Source organism: Cydia fagiglandana, chromosome 19, assembly GCF_963556715.1.
Source record: "Cydia fagiglandana chromosome 19, ilCydFagi1.1, whole genome shotgun sequence".
Lineage (NCBI taxonomy): Eukaryota > Metazoa > Arthropoda > Insecta > Lepidoptera > Tortricidae > Cydia > Cydia fagiglandana.
In genome coordinates, this window is record NC_085950.1 from 7633670 (window position 1) to 7657903 (window position 24234).

Sequence of the window (24234 nt, forward strand, 5' to 3'; positions counted from 1 at the left end):
CTAACCTAACCTACCCTATTCTACACAACCTACGCATAATATTTTCGAAAATACTTTCTGTTTCAGCTGGAGAAAAAATATGCGAAAAGAAATTTATACAATCAATTATTATGCGATGAGATAGGATCCCGTTGACATGGCTATTTGTAGGGGAAGGTCGGATAAAGCGAACACCCCAGGCAAAGCGAATTCGGGCTCCCAACCCTAAACTATTCGACTTTGTCGGACCACGCGCCTATATGATGTTCAGGATCCTTCGCTCTATGAGCGGCAAGCGTCACAAGGAGCGGTCGCTGCGAGCGTCATCGGTGACGAGTCAAAATGTGTTTTTAGTGCAAAATGTTCGATTTTGAAAGGTAAGTATATTGTAACTATGTTATTTTGTCATAGTAATTATCTCGAATTTTAATTCAACTTGCTTCTATTGCTTATTAAAGTATCTTCCTTTTACAACGCATTTCTTTTAAAACAACCCCACGGTTATTTTTTTTTATATTCTTAATTTCTTTAACTGACTGAATGGGCAAAGTGTATCGGGCAAAGCGGATAGCGTGTTCACTTTGAATTTATTAGGTATTTTTTTATGATAATATTTTGTTACAGATGGTTTATAAATATCAAAAAAAAATCGATCATGGCTCCTGGCTAACATTCGTCATGGAAATGGCTATCAAAACGTGGATTAGCTGTGTTAAAATGTCTTCAGAGATGCCGTGAAGACTTATGCTTATGCAATTAGTGAAAATATATCAAAAGTTACTTGTAACAGCTTTTTCTAATTAATGTTATTGAAATGATCTTATGTTGATTAATTTTCACTTAGTTATTAAGTTCACTAAGATTTTATGAGTGATATTTGCTTTGCCCGGAGGCCTGTTTCACTTTGCCCGGCACCCTGGGCAAAGCGAATAAAATATCTTCTTTTAAATTTTGTTCAAAATTGCAGCAATTATTACACATTGGAGGCTAGTGTTGTTTTAAATTAAAAGTTTATTAAATAAAGACTTATTATTGACACTTCTTTCATTTCTTCATTGTTAAATTTTTCTGTTATGTCAAGTCAAACCTTAAGGTGTTCACTATGCCCGGACTTCCCCTACGTTACGTACAAATCATGTAGAAATAGCAACACATTTGACCTCTCCCGCAAAATCGGCAGTGTTTTGTACGAAAAATGACAGCCATGACGTCTCCAGTTACTAAATGCTCACAAACGTCTGCGAGTAAGATTCCAATTTTATATTAAAAGAAAATAAAATAAGTTTTCGGCAAAAATTTCATTTTTGGTACAAGCTTTTTTCGCCGACTGTACTTTTCTTAAGACAGACAACTAATACTCATCGAGGCAATTCTAAAAACCCCTTACACAATTAGGTTGCGTTGTTTCATCACAGAGTTCCTATGGCCACCTTCTGTCTCCATCATCAGATGGTACATGATATTGCATTGTCATCCTATTTATAAGTATAAAATAAATAAATAAAAAAGCCTTTAATTTCTCACACACACAAAAACACAAAAATATAATTTACAAAATAAAAAGATTAAAAGAATGTATGAGAACCCCTTTTTTATAGGGTATAGGCCTCCCAACCCTACCCTATTTATAAGTACATGCATGCAAAATTTCAGCTCAATCGGAAACCGGGAAGTGGATCAAATTTAACTTGCAAGATTTGATTACACACAGACAGACAGACAACGGTCAGGTGAAACTAAATAAAAGCTTGTAAAATGGATAGTTACGCTTCCGGCAGGACTTGAACCCGCAACCTCCGCAATTCGTGCTTTGCTCCTAACCAACTGAGGTACTGAACCCTGCCAGAACCTCGCAAATTTTTTCAATCCTTTCCGGAGGTTGTGGGTCCAAGTCCTGCCGGGGGCGTAACTTTTTCCATATTTTCCTTTAATATGAAATTTAAAACAATTTAGTATGGATTTTTTTTTATTTCCATTTTATTTACTTTCTACTATTTTATGTCGAACTAGACATCTTACATCTTGATTGCCATTGACGAAATATCACTATTTAAATGCGAACAATAATTAATAGAAATAACAATAGGTCAGAAATTACTTGTAACGTCTAGACGTATTTAAATGACGTACCTATCATAATTCATATTCATATCACTCATTAATTACAAATTAATCGATTTATTTACAGTATAATGGCTTGTTACATCGTGCGGTTAAATTGTTACTGATTTTATCTTGTCAGTGGAAAATTATGTAATTATGTAACGACTTTCATGTGGTTTTCACCTATCAATAGAGTGATTCTTGAGGAAGGTTTAGCTGTATAAAATAGAGATGCACAACTATCCGTATAGTTGTTTGGCCGGATACCGGATATTCGGCCTAAACATCGGCAGGATATCCGGTATCCGGCCGCCGAATATTAGGCCAGCGGAACTATACCTACATTTCGGTTTTTCAGGTGCGCATTCTGCAGGTTTGACCTGTTTCCTAGTAATCGTTCGCGCGGACTCATTTCTAGGTACGAAATGAGTGCGCTTGCAAGTCAGTGGAATGATTAAATTGTTTTAAAATAATAAACAAGTACGATTATGACCGTGTCTGTTTCTTAAATCCAATATGTTTACTCCGAAATCAAGCAAGCGGTATCCGGCCGGTTTAGTAGGTTACTATCCGGTATCCGGCCGGTTAGTAGGTTACTATCCGGTATCCGGCCGGATAGTAAAATAATGGCCGGATACCGGGTAGTAACCGGATATCCGGTGCATCTCTAGTATAAAAGTTTGTACTTATGTTAAAAGTTTTTTGTAACCCGTGCCAAGCCGAGGCGGGTCGCTAATCTAATCTAATGCTTTTAAACGAGCAATTTTTGTATATTTATTTATTTATTCGGGGATCTCAGAAACGGCTCTAACGATTTCGATGAAATTTGTTTGGTATATGGGGGGTTTCAGGGCCGAAAAATCGATCTAGCTAGTTCGTTTTTTTAGCATTAGAAAGAACTCCACAGAAGCAAGCGTGCAGTTTTTATCAGGCTCGTTATTTGTTAATAAATTATTGAATTATCTAATGTAGCATGGTCAATCAATACATATAATTTACTTCAAATTATTACCGCTAAGGCACTGGTCCCACCGCGAGCTAGTAAGCTATGAGCTATCGGCTATAAACACGAACAAAAGATAAGCACTCCCGTGTAAATAAAAGAGACACGGCGATATTTATAGCTCACCGCTGGGCGAGTAACTATAAATATCGCCGTGTCTCTTTTATTTACACGGGAGTGCTTATCTTTTGTTCGTGTTTATAGCCGATAGCTCATAGCTTACTAACTCGCGGTGGGACCAGTGCCTAAAAGTGCCGGATTTGGAACCACAAGCTTACTTCTGCGAAGTTCTTTCTAATGCTAAAAAACGGACTATAGGTCTGGGAAAGCGTGCAATTTTGAGTAGGTATTTATATATTTTCCGAGCAAAGCTTGGTCTCCCAGATATAGATATTATATAATTATGATACACGACACGATACATAGATCATTAGTTAAGTATTAATTTGCAATGATTTCATCACATCGCTAATTATAGTGCTGAAATCACGCGCTATCTCCAGCAGGATGTTGTGATCGGAAACAACCTTTGTATCGTACTTATACAGGGTGCTTGTAGGCGTAGGGTGCAATAGCCGATGTTGCTCGCAAGGGTTTTTAATGTTTTATTTAAAGTGCTTTGAGGTAACCAAAGACTTATATAACTTCGTATAAGATGAACAAAATCTAAGAAAAAAATCAAGAAAAAGTCATTCGCGGATAGATGGCGCACACACCTTTGGCCTATGCTCGGCTAGATGGCGTTGACGACACCGTTTCATATTTAACAATTTTAACACATAGATATCAGGGAATGAACATTGGTCAAAATGATATAAAAATAATAAAGTCTTTTATCCACACATTTTTTTGATAACTTTTATACGTTTTATTTTGAGTTTTAGTAGTGTGTCGATAGATGGCAGTAATTTTACAGTGACTACAAAATTTACTATGACAGGACCCCTCTATACTATCTATTCTCTTTGGAGGTAACTTAGAAAGCGAGGTAATTTTGACCGATTGCTAATAATCACTACATCTTATAAAACAATATCCCTGGACAATATTTTTTTTTGTAATGTGAACTGTTTATTTCTTAAAAAAACGAATCAGTACATGTTTTAGGGTACTTGGCTTAATCTATAATATCTGGGAGATCAAGCTTTGCTCGGATAACCAGTGGCGGATTTCCCATAAGGCACAGTAGGCCCGGGCCTAGGGCGGCAAGATATTAGGGGCGGCAAATTGTGACAAAAAATTCGCTGATGATAACAAAAAATAACTCAAAATTAGACCAGGCAACAAATTCTCAAAAAAGTACCTATAGAGGGAAATGCTTGCAACACAATTTTTGACTTTGTACCTATTTTTATTTGAACTATCTAGGAGGTGAACATATCAAAAGTCCCCGGCCGTAGCCCTTGAGCCAGGGGAAGAGAGAGGTCTCCGAAACTGCCGGACCAATTAAGTTGAAATTTGGCACACATACTTATGTAAGTATGTGACCCAAAGATGGACGTGTAACGTAAATAATAGTACATTGTGCAACATGGGGCGTAAGTTGAATATTGCAAACTAGAGTAAGTTAAATCGCGATGGCTTGCCGGAGCGATTTATAGGCTCGAGTTTGCAATATTATTAAGCCCCGAGATACACACAATGTTTTTCATCACACATGCGATACAAAAAATAAGTTTATAGACAAAAAACTGTTAATTATGGCACTAGAAACTTCATAACTCCCTAGGGAAAACGAAATTTCTATAACTCCCGCTACGCCTACGTGCAATTCCACATTTACTGAGCGAGTGTGATGAAAATGAATTTTAAATATGGTCTCCATATTTTGGGGGGTTAATGAGAAAATTTAAAAATAAAGTTTTTCAACTATATCGTGTTACATATCAAATCAAAGAGCTCATTGTAAGAATCTCAGATTTTTTTTATAATTTTAGGATAAATAGTTTAGCAGTTATTCAAGAAAATAGTTTTTAATGTTTTTGTAGGTACATGAAAGTCAATGTTATTGGTAAAACTGTCACTTAAAATGAATAAGTATTTGCTAATTTTTTTCATAAAACCTATGTTCCTAACATCATGTCACAATAAGGACGTATAGTTTCTAAGATATAATAAGCTTGGAGGATATAACCAACGGAGACGCCATGTCTAAAATTTTCGGTACAAAATAGTCTGCCGTTTTTTGCGGGGGAGGGGCACATCAAATGTATAGGTACGTCATGTCAGATAAACGTCAGTCCATACATATGGTTGACATGAGGTTGACCATTGGCCGCCTATTTTCGACAGAGGGGAACGCCTGTTAATGGCGGCTCCATTGTTAATTACTCCGAGATAATAAGCGAAAAACCGAAAAATGTGACCTTCAAACCAAAGCCTCCAACTTTTGATATGTTCACCTCCTAACGAGTCCAAAAAAGTTACTAAGTAAAAAATGTGTCCCAAGCATTTCCCTCTATAATATATCTTTCCGTTGCCTGATCTAAATGTAGTCAATATGATGGGTGCTGATGCTGAGAAAGGGGCGGCTACAAGGCTTGGGGCCTAGGGCGGCAAAGACTGCAAATCCGCCACTGCGGATAACATAAAAACTCAAAAATGCGCGTTTTCCTAGAGATAAGACCTAGCTAGATCGATTTTTCGCCCCCGAAAACTCCCATATAGCAAATTTCAACAAATCGTTAAATATATGAATGAATAAATAAACAATAATTGCTCGATTAAAGGCACAGGTATTAGATTTATTTTATTTATTTCAGATTCTTAGGCAAGACGAGTAAATAGTGCGTACACTACACAAACTTGTCCCATTTTTTGTACATCCGGCATGTTATCTCCCGTCTATTGCCCGTCTGCTGTATACACATAAACGATGCACCGTGACCCCACACACACACTACACACACACACACAAACACATGACACTCATCACTCGAGTGATGCGTTCACGGCGCCTTTTTTAAATATAATTAATTATAATTACACAAATAAACGATACTTTGTTTATTTTAGATAACGGTTAATTTAATAAGAGGCTAAAGAGGCGGAAAGTCGGTAGCAACTATACTGCAAAACGTAATTCAAGACCAAAAAAAGTGAGACAATGTTGCCATTGCAATAATTTGTTTCTAAAATTGTAAATTCCTTTTGATAAATAATCACGCTAAGATAATTTATTCATTCGTAATTTTACTCCTACTATTTAAAAAAGTACTTTTATTTATTTATTTGTACATAAATACAAGACGCGCTAGTAAAAAAGTGGCAACATTTCTTACTTTTTTTGGTCTTGAATTACGTTTTGCAGTATAGTGTTAAGAAAAGTACTAGCAAAACGGCAGCGTACCTACCTTCGAGTAGAATCGTTAAACTATGAATGCAAATATAGATGCGAAGAAAAGATAACTTGGAAACTCATTTTTATATTCCCTATGGAGTTATAGCTATTTTTTTATGCCACTAATTCATACGAAAATTACGAAACCAAAGTAGATTATAAGTAAAATACTTGTCAATAATAATAATAATGGTTAGGTTTTTTATAATGTAATCCAGTAACTTTGTCGAATTTTGTAACCTGGCTCTTTTGCGTCAAATCCGGTAGTTCTGATTTTTTGCAGGCATGTTTATAATGTTGGCCCAATGAATAATCCAAGTTTGTGACCTCGAGCGCCGAACGCAACTTTGTCAAAAATCGAATAAACCGCATTTTTTTTTTAGATTTGGGCGATTATAACCCTAAAGGACTAGTTTTTTATAGTAACTTCCTAGGGCGTTTTTATAGTAGACTAAATTTGCTACAATAAGACACTAGAATTGTCTCTGTACATTTAATATTTTCCGAGATTAAGGCTTTTAAAAATTGTATAATTTTACATCAGTTCTTAGGTATAATATAAGGGTTAGGTAGGTAATTTATATGAAATTCGTCACCGCCACGTTCTACAAAATATTTATTTTCCAAAAAAAAAATATTTTTAGCAAAATAGGCACTCATACATTTTTTTATATAATATTTTGTAGAACGTGGCGGTGATGAATTTCATATAAATTACCTACATAACCCTTATATTATAGCTAAGAACTGATGTAAAATTATTAAATTTGAAAGGCTTTATCTCGGAAAATATTAGATGTACAGAGACAATTCTAGTGTCTTATTGTAGCAAATTTAGTCTACTTTAAAAACGCCCTAGGAAGTTACTATCAAAAACTAGTACTTTAGGATTATAATCGCCCAAATCTAAAAAAAATTGCGGTTTATTCGATTTTTGACAAAGTTGCGTTCGGCGCTCGAGGTCACAAACTTGGATTATTCATTGGGCCAACATCATAAACATGCCTGCAAAAAATCAGAACTACCGGATTTGACGCAAAAGAGCCAGCCGGCCTAGCCGAGGTTACAATCGCTATCGCTTCGACAACGAAAACCATTATGTCTCTCTATCACACTTCCATATTAGTGCGACAGTGACAGTTGCGTTTCGATCGCTACGGAGCGTAAGCGATCGGCATCTTGGCTACGCGGCCAGGTTACAAAATTCGACAAAGTTACTGGATTACATTATAAAAAACCTAACCATTATTATTATTATTGACAAGTATTTTACTTATAATCTACTTTGGTTTCGTAATTTTCGTATGAATTAGTGGCATAAAAAAATAGCTATAACTCCATAGGGAATATAAAAATGAGTTTCCAAGTTATCTTTTCTTCGCATCTATATTTGCATTCATAGTTTAACGATTCTACTCGAAGGTAGGTATGTAGGTGCTATTTTTTTATTAAAAAAATAAAAAGGCGGCAAGGGCTTTTTTCTGTGAAAATATTTCTATAATATTTATATTTCTTGCACCATTTTTGAGAAAAGCACTATATATGACTCGACTGGAAGGCTACTTGCTGGCTTCGGATTCAATTAAACGGACTCCCAAGGTCGTCCGTTTAAAACGAATCCTCAGCCTGCAAGTAGCTACTTCCGAGCCTCGACAATAATGTACTATTACACAATTTTCAATCATGGCCGACTGCCGGATGGGTCTGTGCCAGTGTGCCTTCGGTGCCTAACCTGTCAAAAATTTACAAAAAGGCGGACGAACGTTTGACATGTCAAATGGCTGTCGTGAATTAACACCCTCGTTTGCAAAATTTCTTACCCCTCTCGTCTGTGAGTGCATCCCACGTGCACACCTTGCTTCGTGATAAGAATTTCGTAATACGATAGCCTGCGACCCGGCTATCACCATGTCGCTACATTACGAAATAGCGATTCGTATTTTATGGCTCCTCTACACGATGGCCCATCAAATTGGGCCACTAAGCTGGGCCAGCGTGTAGAGAGGGTAGTGGTGTCGGTTGGCTTATGGCGCGGCGGGATGGCGATGGAGTGGCCGCAGTGTCGGGCTTCGTCCGCACATCGAAGTTAGCGGGCCAGCGATGACGCGTACGCATCTACACGTGGCCCATTCCATAGTGCGTGCTCTCAACTATCGCATGGCCATCTAGCTGGTTCAGCGCTGGGCCATCATGTAGAGGAGCCATTATGAAACACGCGGGAGATATCCACAAGTCGATCAGTAAAGCGATTGGTAAAGATTTGACTTTGAAATCATCAATTGAATTGAAATCATTTGAGTATTTGAAATCTGCACTTGTATTAAGACCAACGTCGGGTACTCGTTAAAGCGTCATCATGGGTTAGAATTATAATACGTTAAGAGTATTCTGATCTAACGGAACCCTGTTACTAAGACTCCGCTGTCCGTCCGTCTGTCTGTTTGTCTGTCACCAGGCTGTAACTCATGAACGGTCATAGCTATACAGTTGAAATTTTCTGTTGCCGCTATAACAACAAAATACTAAAAAAAATATATAAGTGGGGCTCATGGGAGCCGCCCCACTCACCACATCCCACCTTGGTGGCTTGTTGTTGGCTTGTTGTATGGACAACAAGCGTGATTTTTTGGCGGTTCTTTGCGTATAATAGTACGGAACCCTAAGTGCGCGAGTCCGACTCGTACTTGCCCGGTTTTTAGGGTTCCGTAGCCAAATGGCAAAAAAACGGAACCCTTATAGATTCGTCATGTCTGTCTGTCTGTCTGTCTGTCTGTCTGTCCGTCCGTATGTCACAGCCACTTTTCTCCGAAACTATAAGAACTATACTGTTGAAACTTGGTAAATAAATGTATTCTGTGAACCGCATTAAGATTATCACACAAAAATAGAAAAAAAACGAATTTTTTTTTTTCATCAAACCCATACGTGTGGGGTATCTATGGATAGGTCTTCAAAAATGATATTGAGGTTCCTAATATCATTTTTTTCTATACTGAATAGTTTGCGCGAGAGACACTTCCAAAGTGGTAAAAAGTGTGTCCCCCCCCCTGTAATTTCTAAAATAAGGGAACGATAAAACAAAAAAATATATATGATGTACATTACCATGCAAACTTCCACCGAAAATTGGTTTGAACGAGATCTAGTAAGTAGTTTTTTTTTAATAAGTCATAATCGTAAATCGCAATTTTATTATGTTAATTGCTGTTACGGAACCCTTCATGAGCGAGTCCGACTCGCACTTGGCCGCTTTTTTTAGTTAGTCTAGTTTAGTGTCCCACTGCTGGGCAAAAGCCTCCCCTCCTTTTCACCCTGTCGTTTGTACTTTCCCGCGAATCCGGATAAAATGCATCCAAATCGTCCCGCCATCCCCTTTTCGGTCTGCCTAAACCCTGACCTGCACCATTGATGGTGCTCCGTGGGTCCCACTCGGTAACCATTTTGGATCATAGGTACCACAGCCACAGAATAAATAATAGTACTAGGTAGTTACAGCAGATTGACTCTCTAACAAAACGCGTCTGTTACGATTAGGACAGATATGACCGCTAGGTGGCGACAGCGCCACGCGCGGCTTATGGCTAGCCACCAAAATTGGTGTGGGACGGATGTACTTGTAGCTACCTGTTGCAAAGCGACGAAATTGCGGAGTGAGCCACGCCTGCTACAGCTAAATATAAGGTCCATATTTGTCTGTCACATCTTCTCACGTCGCTCTCCGGATAGCTTGGAAAGAGTAATAATGACGGGCAAAGTTGAAGGCACGAGACCTCAGGGCCCTCCTCCTAGATGGTGTGCTCAATTACGGCACCTATGCAATTAAAACTGCACGAGGCTATGCGCTTGGCGGGGAACAGAACCCTATGGAGGAACCTGGTCTTCAACAGAAGGATATCATGTCACGATCCTCGGTATTGAGGGACCGACTGAAGAAGAAGAAGATTTGTCTGTCAATGTGGAATAACATATTTAACTTACCAAGCTTTTTTTCTTTCCAGTGGAATACGTGGACACAGAATACAGCTTGTGGCTGACCTGGTTCCTCATGCCAGTAGTGGTGACATTCCTCCTGCCAGCCGTCATCATAGTACTCATATACGTCAGCGCCATCATATTCCACCTCTACAGGCTCTACAGGTACGTCTATCGTGCAATTCTTGTATATTTTTTTATATAATATCTGGGAGAGCGAGCTTTGCTCGGAAAACATATAAAAACTAAAAAATGCGCCCCTCGAAAACCCCCATATAGCGAATTTCATCAAGATTGTTAGAGACGTTTCCGAGATCCCCGAAATATATATATACCTATAAATACCGACCGACGACCGGTCTGGCCTAGTGGGTAGTGACACTGCCTATAAAGCCGATGGTCCCGGGTTCGAATCCTGGTAAGGGCATTTATTTGTATGATGATACAGATATTTGTTCCTGAGTCATGGTTGTTTTCTATGTATTTAAGTATTTATATATTATATATATCGTTGTCTGAGTACCCACAACACAAGCTTTCTTGAGCTTACCGTGGGGCTTAGTCAATTTGTGTAAAAAAATGTCCTATAATATTTATTTATTTAAATAAACAATAGGATTGCTCGTTTAAAGGTATTAGATATATTTCGGGGATTTCGGAAACGGCTCTAACGATTTCGATGAAATTTGCTATATGGGAGTTTTAGGGGGCGAAAAATCAATCTAGCTAGGTCTTATCTCTGGAAAAACGCGCATTTTCGAGTTTTTATATGTTTTCCGAGCAAAACTCGGTCTCCCAGATAATTCTCTATTTATATACTTACTGCTATTCTTTATTAAGTATTTCTCTGACTAACAAACACCGTACAGTCTCTCTACTCAAAAATATGTCCCATAGTTCTTTTCTCTTTTCTTTCACTGACATAAGAGTTATGGGACATATTTTTGAAATGATTTGTACACCCATATTTTTACCGTTGACTGTACTGCCGTGTGCGACCGCCCTAAAATTGTTATACTCGTATATTATTTTAATTTTAGTAACTCTAAACCTGCGAAGTTTAAAGTTAAAATATATAAACATCAACATAAATACAACAAGAAAAACCAATTAAAAGTTCACTTTGAATCAGCCAATAAATATTTCCAAATTTATTATTAATCCGGTAGGTATCCGTAAATAAATTAAATACTTACCAAACAACGTGATAAAAACCTTTATAAATGAAACGGCTTAATCTTAAGTTTACCTCAGATAGTTAAAATTATAATGAAAACATAAACAATAACATAATTAAATTAATCTTTAACGGAAAATAACACCTTCACAACAATTGATTAAATCATTTATGAGTACAGTGCAGTTATTAAAATAAGCTCAAACACTGATAAAATACAATCATACAATGTTTCATTTCTCCAAAGAGAAATGATTGCAATAGAGATGTCAAGTCTAAGAAATAAATGTGCCCCTTAGTTTGACATCCAAAACAGATGGCGCTGTACTGCGCCATATGTGCACATGTACATTGCCAAAGCAAGTATGTATTACCATCTACCGTTCTCGTCGGTACGTTTGTTTGTGCATCATAAGTTCTGCCATCTTGTGGGCTACATCGGAAGCATAAACGACACATTTATGCCTCGCGCCAAAAATCAGAAGGCTTCTATGCTGCCCCCTATAGTTCATGCACGGGGCCTATTATCAAACGTCAACTTTTGACAACCAGTTACTGCAAATTGTATGGAGCTGTACAGCGCCACCTAGTTTACCTGTTAAATTCGTCTTAGATTTAACGCATCTTACTCAATCAATGTATCTTAATTTGATTCCTCTTAAGGTGTTTCGTTGTTTATTTTATCGTTTTCTTAAGTAATTTTACTTCATGACATGATGCTTTGAAATACCTAAATTATCATAGGCTTATTTATAATTTGCGTGTTCCCTCGATATTTTCAGGATCAAATCCTGCACTGGGAACACACTTTGAACGGAATACTTACCCTAACGCACCAAAAAAAAAGAAATCTTTCAGAAATCAGGAAACAGGCCAAACAAACCGTTAATTAGATAAAAACTTTGTTTTTCTTAAGAATATTAAGTAACACGTACTATACATGATCAGAGCATGGGTTGTCAACACGTCTAGAGTGATTTCCTAAAGGTAACAAAGATAAAAATAATTGGCTGTATCTCACAATTCTGTCCAAACCTAAGTCTCCTTCGCGTCCATACATACATACTACCTTTTAAAACTAACTTTACTATAGCGCCAGGGTTATTGCTATATGAACTCTACTACATTGTTTTAAGCATCATTATCGCTAGGCCGGTCCACAGGTTTGACTTTGGACGTCTGCCGATAGAAAGGTCCGTGTCAAATTCATTATGGAAATTGGAGTAACTACCAAAAGGTGACAGATATGGTGATAAGTAGGTGAATTAATCATGGAGACAATAAATAAATGTGATCAAGAGAAATGACTTGCGGCGCGATTCGAACTTTAAGATATCGCGCCGTTAGACATTCACTAGATATGAAATAGTAAAGATATGTGACGCTCCACGACAAAAGGTACCTTATAGCAGCTGGCGCTAACGCTTATTATTAACGCCGCTCCAATATTCAGTCAGGGTAATGGTACCTTTCGCCGTGGAATGTCACATATCTTTACTATATCTTATCTAGTGCATCTCTAATTCATTTCCCGAATCGCGCCGTTGGTCTTTATTTATTCGGATTATACAGGTTGGCTAAAAAATAACTGCATTCCCGTTGCCAGGGAGGTTTTCGGATTATACTGAGCAACTTTTACTATGGGACCAACCCCGAAATCGGGGAAAAATTTGGCTGTTTCATACATTTTGGCTGGTACATTTTCTATGGGAGGGTAATTTTTTTTCGCGATTTCGAGGTTGGTCGCGTAGTAAAAGTTGCTCAGTATTATCCCATAATCTCCTTGGCAACGGGAATGCAGTTATTTATTAACCGTAAAGTTATAAATAATGCACTTTTGCGCTAAGTTTAAGGTGCAGTAGGGTCAGAGAACAGATTTACAAGTGCGTAAAGTAGGGAATTCGCAACGAGTGGCGTTAAATTGAAACACGACCGAAGGGAGTGTTTTAAATCGACACGAGTTGCCAATTACTTTTTCGCGCGTGTATATTGTACCACGTTTTAAAGTCTATTTCAATAGAACTTGCGAACTATGTAAACAAACTGCCATATTGAAATTGTCTCTGAATGATCAATTTACTAGTGATGGGCAAGACTCCTACTTACTACTTTACTAATGTCAAACCATATCGAATAATAAAATACCAAAAGTGAAAAACAAGTAGTTACTTATCCTTAATTTGTTTAATCACGATCAGAAGACAAATTAGTACTTAAGAATGATGTATTGATGTATTTTATAATCGTGGCGATAGGTACAGAGCGTGGGTTTGGTAGTGTGTAGCGGGTTTATATTACAAACTTTAGTCACAACACTACCCATCATAGACAATTGTAGAATTAAAAAGAAACAAAACCGCCATTCCATCAGGTCCTAATAACCTAACTTATGAAACCATTTTAAACTTTTAATTAAATATCCAAGATACAGTTACATATTTATGTATTTTACGGAACGGACCGTTTCAATAGTGTATATGTGTATGATTTCAATGGTATTTGATGAGGTGGTGTGAAAATTCAAAGAGAAACAGTGATAAAACAAAATTACATTGTTTGTTTACATAGTTAGCAAATTCTATTGGAATAGACTTTACAGTACATATGGCTCTTTACATTTTTGACATAGGCACGTTTTGTCCTCACCCCAGGGCGGTAAAGTAGCACCTGATTGTTCCATAAAATTGACAACTCCGTTTATAACCAGGTTGCGGGTGGTGGACGGGGTCCAGAACGACTGGCGGCAGGCGGCGAGTCTCGCGGTCTGCGCGCTATGGGATGCCCACGGGTGGCTGTGGCATGGTAAGCATCATATCACATTATTTAAACACGCGGGAGCGTGTCAGAACTAAGTTCAAAATAAGAGAATGTAGGTAGCTTGATATGATTGTGATGTTCTCAGTCAAAAGGTACCATTGTCGCTCTGACAGGTTTGTTAACCCTTCGTATGTCTAAGCACTGATCAGTGGGAACGAATTTAAACCTATTACCAATACGAATTAACAAAGGATTTTAATTCGTGCGCACTGATCAGTGCTTAGACAGATGAAAGGTTAAATAAAGATACAAGCAAATTTCGTCATGGTAAGCGACAAAGTGATACTTTTTGATTGAGAATGTCTCGATTATTCTGTGAAATGTGATATTCTATGTAAAACACTACTTAATCATAATGTGTGATCCTATTAGATGGAAATAATGTGTTGACATGTAAAATACTTCTATTTTATCAATAAAACCGACGACCGGTCTGGCCTAGTGGGTAGTGACCCTGCCTGCGAAGCCGATGGTCCTGGGTTCGAATCCCAGTAAGGGCATTTATTTGTATGATGATACAGATATTTGTTCCTGAGTCATGGGTGTTTTCTATGTATTTAAGTATTTGTATATTATATATATATCGTTGTCTGAGTACCCACAACACAAGCCTTCTTGAGCTTACTGTGGGACTTTGTCAATCTGTGTAAGAATGTCCTATAATATTTATTTATTTATTTAAAAGTTGGATCGATTGATAAAATAATTCGGGTTCCGGAATACGCTAACGAAATTGACACACAAATAATTGTACGTTAAAACACATACACATTATTCATATTCTCGTATTTAAATTACAATTTCTTTTCAAAATCTCCAGGTTACGAGATCGAAGGCATCGAAAACATCCCGAACGGGCCGTTCCTAGTGATCTACTACCACGGCGCGCTGCCCATCGACATGTATTACTTCATCGCTCGCATGCTACTGTTCAAGAGATTGCACATACACACAGTAGCTGATCGGTTCATGTTCAAGATACCTGGTGAGTGCTAGAATGAAGTCCGGTAGAAAAGGAAGCCCGCATTGCGGAGTATGAGTATGAGTACTACTATCGGGGTTTATTAGTTTTTTTTTGGAATTATTAGGTACGGGCAACGCGATGGTATAAAGAAGCCCGCAAAGCGGGGCTTCGTCTCTATTAGATTATTAAATAAAAATAAAAATCAAAATACATTTATTTCAGATAACTAAGATCCATACATTGATACATTCGACTCACAATAATAAATAATCATACAACACCATTACAATATAAATGCTAAATTAAATTAAAATACTAAAAATAAAAATAAAATTATAATAAAATCACATTTAAAATTAATAAATTAGGCACAGAAACAAATTAAAAATTAAAACACATAATAAAAATTTATATTTAAAATCACAGAAAAACTATTTGCAATACGACACACACCCCTTGAGACTGTCTACCCACCGTTTCTGTATATGACAGCTACACATCCTTTCAGCAATGACTTAGAATGCTGTTGTGACTATCCCTCAATCGCCTCTGCATCGACGCGTACTTTTTGCGCATTATGGCGTGAAACCCATCGACGCGCGCGCCTACGAACATACCTGAGGCGCTGCATCTACGGGGCAGTCCCATCAGCATTCTAAAAGCATTGTTGTAGTGGACACGCAGTGCGTCGTATGCTCGTCGCGTGTATCTAGCCCATAGGCTACCCGTGTAGAAAATCTGGCAAAAGGCTTTAAAAAGAGTTATTTTAACTTCCTGCGTGCTACGGGCAAACCTACGGGCCAGCATGTTGCTTCTCACAGCCAACGCCCTGCGCTCTCTCTCAATGTCAGGGTCATCAGACAAAGTCTCAGTGATGATGTGCCCTAGATACTTAAACTGCTTAACTATGCTCAGCTCAGAACCATTCAGTACAACAGGAGGAATATTGGAAGGCTGGAAATTTCGTTCCGTTTTAAAAACCATTACCTCACTCTTCTTACAGTTGTACTGTAAGCCATGCACTTGAGCATAGTTTTCACACGTACGGACTAGCTCACGCAACGCTCCGATCGAAGGGCTCAGCAGCACCATATCGTCCGCGTAACTAAGATTATTAACACAGGTACCGTTAATATGGCATCCGGCATGCATGCTGCTGAGCTCAACGATCAGCTCGTTAACGTACAAGTTAAATAATTTAGGTGACGTCAATCCGCCTTGTCTTACACCACATTGTAACTTGTACTCGCTAGATAGCACGTCCGCCCATTTAACCTGGTTTATTTGGTTTCCATACCAATACTGGAACAACCTAACGCACTCCTCGGGCACACCCGCATCCACCAGCTTTTTCCATAGCACCTCGTATACAACACGATCAAAAGCTTTGGAAAGGTCTAAAAAGCACGCGTATACGGGTGTTTTGCGCTCGGTGTATTGCGCAACCGTGTGTTTTAGACATAATATTGCGCTTTCCGTTGATTCACCAGCTCTGAATCCAAACTGCGCATCATGAAGTTTAAGGTGCATCTCGAGGCGTGCGTCCAGTAAACTGTCCAGTACCTTTGCCAGAACTGTAGCTAAAGAAATCGGCCTATAATTTGAAACATCCGATACGTCGCCTGTTCTGTCCTTGACAATAGGTACAACTAAGGTTCGCATAAAAGGCTCAGGTAAGTAGGAGTGTCCCATACACAGGTTATAGAACATGGAAAGCACACGTGGTAAGTGAATACCAGCAAACTTCATTACAACGGTACCGGTACTGCCAAAATATTTCTGTGCTTCATCTAGCGGGATTTAGTCGCATTTCTCAACTGGCTAGAACTACATATTCGCCAAACGTCACGACAGTTTGGTTCCTAGAAGCTACGATGTTGTCATGTTTTTGACCTAAAACAAATTTCTTTTCAAGGCTGGAAAACGCTTCTGGAAGGTCTCTGCGTGATCCCCGGCACCGTGGGCGAGTGTGTGGCGGTGCTGCAGAAGGGGTCCCCGCTGGCCATCTCCCCCGGCGGAGTGTACGAGGCGCAGTTCGGGGACCACACTTATAAGTTACATTGGAAGAATAGGCTTGGCTTTGCCCGTGTCGCTATACAGGCTAAAGTGGTTAGTATCCTAGAAAACTTTATTGTGTTGAGCAGATTTATCCTCCTGAGTCCCAGAATTTTTAATTTTAGAACTTCTTTCATTCCAAATTAGCTCCCATGAGCCGTGGCAAAATGCCGGAATAATGCAAGGATGAAGAAGAATTGATTTTGATTTTATTCTTTTAAAAGGACGATCATTTCCGTACCCAAAACCCTGGAGTATAATGATACATACGAGTATATGATGATTAAATATGACTGGCAATCCACAAACAGAAATTTCCCAGATATCTACTGTCACAATCGGTACTATAGTTCGTTTTTAGGGTTCCGTACCCAAAGGGTAAAACGGGACCCTATTACTAAGACTTCGCTGTCCGTCCGTCTGTCACCAGGCTGTATCTCACGAACCGTGATAGCTAGACAGTTGAAATTTTCACAGATTATGTATTTCTGTTGCCGCTATAACAACAAATACTAAAAACAGAATAAAATAAAGATTTAAATGGGGCTCCCATACAACAAACGTGATTTTTGACCAAAGTTAAGCAACGTCGGGAGTGGTCAGTATTTGGATGGGTGACCGTTTTTGTTTTTGCTTTTTTTTGTTTTTTTTTTGCATTATGGTACGGAACCCTTCGTGCGCGAGTCCGACTCGCACTTGCCCGGTTTTTTTAGCATTAGAAAGAAGGTAAGCGATCTTGACATGTCTTGTAATTAAAAAACGCTTTTTAAAAATCAATAACTATTACTTATGAAAGCAGAAGAATATAAATGATCGTATTAAATTCATAATTGTTACATATTTGTCGTAACTTATTTTTAAAATGTGTTTTTTAATTAAAAGCCACATCAAGATTGTTTACCTTAATTCTAATGCTAAAAAAAAACGAACTACTGGCCGGCCAGTTATTGAAACCTTATACTAAAAGGAATTCTGTTTATAGGTGAATAGAATTCATTTTAGTTTAGGGCGGCCAGTTACTAAAAATGGCGATGGCGAATTACCCTACTTAACTTCTTTTTTTAATTGCCAGCCAATAATCCCGATGGTGACCCGCAACGTCCGCGAGGCGTTCCGCACGGTCGGCTGGCTGCGCGGCGCGTGCCGTCGCGTGTACGCGGCTACACGCATCCCTCTCGCACCCGTGTACGGGGGCTTCCCTGTGAAGTTGGTCACGCACTTGGGGAAGCCGATCGAGTACGACCCCAGTCTGACGCCGGAGCAGTTAGCTAAGAAGGTGAGACACGTATAACGTGTACACGCGTCCCTCTCGCACCCGTGTACGGAGGCTTCTCTGTGAAGTTGGTCACGCACTTGGGGAAGCCGATCGAGTACGACCCCAGTCTGACGCCGGAGCAGTTAGCTAAGAAGGTGAGACACGTATAACGTGTACACGCGTCCCTCTCGCACCCGTGTACGGAGGCTTCCCTGTGAAGTTGGTCACGCACTTGGGGAAGCCGATCGAGTACGACCCCAGTCTGACGCCGGAGCAGTTAGCTAAGAAGGTGAGACACGTATAACGTGTACACGCGTCCCTCTCGCACCCGTGTACGGGGGCTTCCCTGTGAAGTTGGTCACACACTTGGGGAAGCCGATCGAGTACGACCCCAGTCTGACGCCGGAGCAGTTAGCTAAGAAGGTGAGTCACGTATAACGTGTACACGCGTCCCTCTCGCACCCGTGTACAGAGGCTTCCCTGTGAAGTTGGTCACACACTTGGGGAAGCCGATCGAGTACGACCCCAGTCTGACGCCGGAGCAGTTAGCTAAGAAGGTGAGTCACGTATAACGTGTACACGCGTCCCTCTCGCACCCGTGTACGGAGGCTTCCCTGTGAAGTTGGTCACACACTTGGGGAAGCCGATCTAGTACGATCCCACAGACTGATGCCTAAGCACTTGGCTCAAGTATGAGGCTGTTATAGATTAAAATACATATATAATTTTTACTATATATAATTCATATCGACGACCGGTCTGGCTTAGTGGGTAGTGATTCTGCCTGTGAAGCCGACGGTCCCGGGTTCGAATTCCGGGAAGGGCATTTATTTGTCCGATGAACATAAATATTTGTTCCCGAGTCATGGGTGTTTTCTAGGTATATATAAGTATGTAGGTATGTATTTATATATATAAATGTGACGTTCCACGGTTAAAGATACCTTATGGCGGTTGGCGCTTGCGCTATTATTAACGCCGCTCCAATATTATTGCGGCGCTATGCGACGTAAGCGCCAGGCGCCAGAAGGTACCTTTTTCGTGGAACGTTACAAATATGTACGTTGTCGCTTAGCAGTCATAGTCCAAGCTTTGCTTAGTTTGGGGCTAGTTTGATCTGTGTAAGATGTTCCTAGATATTTATTTATTTATGACAGGTATCAAAAGCCATAGAGGAGCTAGTAGAAGAGCATCAAACGGTCCCGGGCAACATCCTGCGCGCGCTGACGGAGCGCGTGGTGGCGCTGCCCAAGCCCCGGCCGGCGCCCCGCGGCCCCGCCCCGCACGAGGACGCCAAAACTAAAGTCTCATAAGATCGGTAGGCTACTTAGGTTTATATTTAGTAGAGCACACTGGGATAACCCCTCAAATCTCAGACTAAAAAATCTTCAAGATTTTTAAAAATGAATTCTAAATTCGGAAAACGAGGGATTATTAGTTGACTTTAAAAATGACGTTAAAATTTCATTAGATATTTCTCTTTGAGGCCGATTTAGGCCCACCTGCACCATCCCCCTGACCGAAGGTTAAGCGATTTAACCGACAACACGGTGTCAAATTATAGTGGTGACCGTGGTAACTCCGGGCTCAACCCATTAACCCCGGATCAGTGGCGGATTTCCCATAAGGCACAGTAGGCCCGGGCCTAGGGCGGCAAGATATTAGGGGCGGCAAATTGTGACAAAAAAGTCGCTGATGAAAAAAAAATATAACTCAAAATTAGACCAGGCAACAAATTCTCAAAAAAGTACCTATAGAGGGAAATGCTTGCAACACAATTTTTGACTTTGTACCTATTTTTATTTGAACTATCTAGGAGGTGAACATATCAAAAGTCCCCGGCCGTAGCCCTTGAGCCAGGGGAAGAGAGAGGTCTCCGAAACTGCCGGACCAATTAAGTTGAAATTTGGCACACATATGTAAGGTTGTGACCCAAAGATGGACGTGTAACGTAAATAATAGTGTTGTACAGCATGGAGCGTAAGTTGAATATTGCAAACAAGAGTAAGTTAAATCGCGACGGCTTGCCGGAGCGATTTATAGGCTCGAGTTTGCAATATTATTACGCCCCGAGATACACACAATGTTTTTCATCACACTTGCGATACAAAAAATAAGTTTAAAGACAAAAAACTGTTAATTATGGCACTAGAAACTTCATAACTCCCTAGGGAAAACGAATTTTCTATAACTCCCGCTACGCCTACGTGCAATTCCACATTTACTGAGCGAGTGTGATGAAAATGAATTTTAAATATAGCCTCCATATTTTGGGGGGTAAATGAGAAAATTTAAAAATAAAGTTTTTCAAACTATATCGTGTTACATATCAAATCAAAGAGCTCATTGTAAGAATCTCAGATTTTTTTTTATAATATTAGGATAAATAGTTTAGCAGTTATTCAAGAAAATAGTTTTTTAATGTTTTTGTAGGTACATGAAAGTCAATGTTATTGGTAAAACTGTCACTTAAAATGAATAAGTATTTGCTTATTTTTTTCATAAAACCTATGATGTTCCTATGATCATGTCAAAAGGACGTATAGTTTCTAAGATATAATAAGCGAAAAACCGAAAAATGTGACCTTCAAACCAAACCCCCCAACTTTTGATATGTTCACCTCCTAACGAGTCCAAAAAAGTTACTAAGTAAAAAATGTGACCCAAGCATTTCCCTCTATAATATATCTTTCCGTTGCCTGATCTAAATGTAGTCAATATTATGGGTGCTGATGCTGAGAAAGGGGCGGCTACAAGGCTTGGGGCCTAGGGCGGCAAAGACTGCAAATCCGCCACTGCCCCGGATTAGTAGAATGATGCAAGTGGGCCTTAGAAGACACGCAAACTCGCATGCAATTATGATCTGTTGGTTACGTCCGATTCAAACGACCGATCGAAACCCGCAATATAATGAAACTCGCATGCGAGTTCTCGCATCATCTAAATACAGGTCATACAGATCAGGTCATGAAATTTTGCAGCAAATATTTTGCCTACCTTCTCTCATAAATAAATATACATAGTAAACGGCCTTCGGTAGTACCTACAACGCAGAAGGTCTCAGGTTCAAATCCCGATGAGATCATTTATTTATATATTAATCACTTTATCTATATATGTTTATCATCACCTAGTGCCCGTAGCATATGCTTTGCTTTTCGCTTAGTATGAGGCTAGGTCGATCTGCGTAAGATTGGTCCCAAATATTTATTTATACATATATTTAAATTTAACATAGGTTACCCCATTTTGATAGTACTGTAAAACCACCCAAAAGTGGTCCAAAACTTGTCATTTGAATAATTTTACATCCGTTAAAAAATGAACAGAGACATATCCTATTATTTTTATGGAGTTATTTATACTCTATTATCTTTAGGTATTTAAATAAAAGTAAACTAAATCTACCCTCAAATGGCTCCTTAAGCCAGTTCAGGGTAGGGGAGGGGAGGGTAGGGTAGGTTACACGATCAAATAATGTAGGTTAAAGTCAGGTCGTTCAGTGACAGATCCGTGGTTTTGTATTTGGTCGGTTAACCAATAAATGTTATAACTACCCGAAAATGTACAAATTGTTTGTTTACTTTTATTTAAATACCTAAAGAGACAGACTGTAATTGGTTCAATAAATTAAAATGTTAGATATTTCAATACCTACATGCGTCTCGGTATATGTGTGTGCTCTTAAATAAGTGTATATTTTGTAGATATACGTAGACAGACTAGCCGTAAGACCGATTTTTAATCGATTTTTTTCGTTAGATTTAGATAATATTCGGTTTGGCCCAATAACTTCGAAACACAACTTGTTTCAAATAAATATATACAATTTTCCGTTGGGTTCCGAAAATTACATACGTTCTCCGTAACTCAGAGGAAGATTTTCTCATAGGTCTTATGTCAGTGAATTAAGAACTATGGGACATATTTTTGAGTAAGTTGTATGGACCCATATTTTAACCCTTGACTGTACTTACCTTGACGACCGGTCTGGCTTAGTGGGTAGTGACCCTGCCTGCGGAGCCGATGGTCTTGGGTTCGAATCCCGGTAAAGGCATTTATTTGTGTGATGAACACAGATATTTGTTCCTGAGTCATGGGTGTTTTCTATGTATATAAGTACGTTTATATCGTCGCCTAGTACCCATAGTACAAGCTATGCTTAGGTTGATCTGTGTAAGATGTCCCCAATATAAACAAAAAATAGAGAAAACTTATTTATCCTCCAAATTTTATCAAAATCTAACGAAAACAAAATTAAAAATCGTCTCATAGATGAAATGTTTTTCGTCAAAATGTATAAATAAGTTTTGTGTGTGTATATTTTCGAGATTTTTTAGCTTCTTGTAGGAGAGGCTTAGAATGAATGATGATGTATTCAGGTAGATTTGCCTAAGTTAAGAATAGTACATATACGTGTAAATGAGTCTTATGTTAACCTCTAGCCGCCCATACGTCGAACCTTGCCAAGCAAAATGAAATTTTATTTTGTCAACACAAAGTCCAAATTAGAATGTGACAAGAGACCTTTTTATAGGTCTCTGGGCGGCTAGAGGTTATATATAGTTGTAGTTATTTACTCCTATAAGGCTCCCGGTCCTGGCTATGGCACCTAATTATTCAGTTTCATGAAATTTAAAACATTTTCAATAGGGAATATACGAAAAACTCTGCGTAGAGGGCGTCACTAGCGCAAAGACAGGGTACAAGGTATAGACGGTTTATTTACAGGTGGCCTATCGCGAAAATCGAAAGTTCCGTTTCTGGCTCTCTATCAATCTTGCCTATTCGATCGATAGAGAGGCAGATAACGAAATTTAAATTTTTGCTTTTCGCGGTAGGCGACCTGTAAATAAATCGCCTTGATGCATCAATAATATTGATGCATATTGATTCAATATCATAGTGAATACTTGTTAAAAAACTGTTTAAGGCCTAGTATGTATAAGTTACTCTATGGTTTACTACGTACACTAGTGCTGCACTCTGGCGGCAGAACATTGCAGTAATACTCCCTATTGGAACAGAGTTGCGTTTGTTTTGTTTACTTAGTTCAATTTTCAAACAAAACAAAATCTACTCTATTTCCAGCACTATAGGTTTGAATTTCCCTAGCAAACTTGAATTTTTTTTATTCGTATTGCTGGGCCTTGGGAGGTTAATGTACCCATACATTAACACATGAAAAGTGCAAATATAGCGTAAAATTTTATATTTTAATATTATTGACAACTGATTGTATAAGAAACAGTAGAGTTATGATATAATAGCACTTTCAGTGCCAAGTCCTGGAAAAATGGAACCGCATAGCGGGCAATGAGTGATTAAAGGCCAGTGCACACCGGCTGCGTTTGCGCGCGCAAAAATATTGGAGCACGCACGCGTAACGCAAGCGGTGTGCCGTCTCTCATAATGATCTGTATATTACAGCGTCTACTAGCTCACGCATCCGGTGTGCACAGGTCTTTAAAAAAATTACTTACTCTAGGTACCTATTTTAAATAAAACAGTAATGATAATGTTACATTTCTTCCATATTAAACTCGTAATATTATCACTATTATCAGCT

General features: G+C 38.9%; 1 protein-coding gene across 1 annotated transcript in view; it reads left to right on the forward strand.

Annotated features, from left to right (window-relative positions):
* LOC134674208 (DGAT1/2-independent enzyme synthesizing storage lipids) overlaps window positions 1–19978 on the forward strand; it is a 36156-nt gene extending 16178 nt beyond the window's left edge. The window contains exons 2-7 of the mRNA XM_063532266.1: window positions 10424–10562; window positions 14282–14376; window positions 15212–15376; window positions 17271–17464; window positions 18483–18686; window positions 19823–19978. Coding sequence (XP_063388336.1) covers window positions 10424–10562; window positions 14282–14376; window positions 15212–15376; window positions 17271–17464; window positions 18483–18686; window positions 19823–19978 — 953 coding nt within the window. The remainder of the gene's footprint in view (window positions 1–10423; window positions 10563–14281; window positions 14377–15211; window positions 15377–17270; window positions 17465–18482; window positions 18687–19822) is intronic.
* The last annotated feature ends 4256 nt before the right edge of the window (window positions 19979–24234 follow it).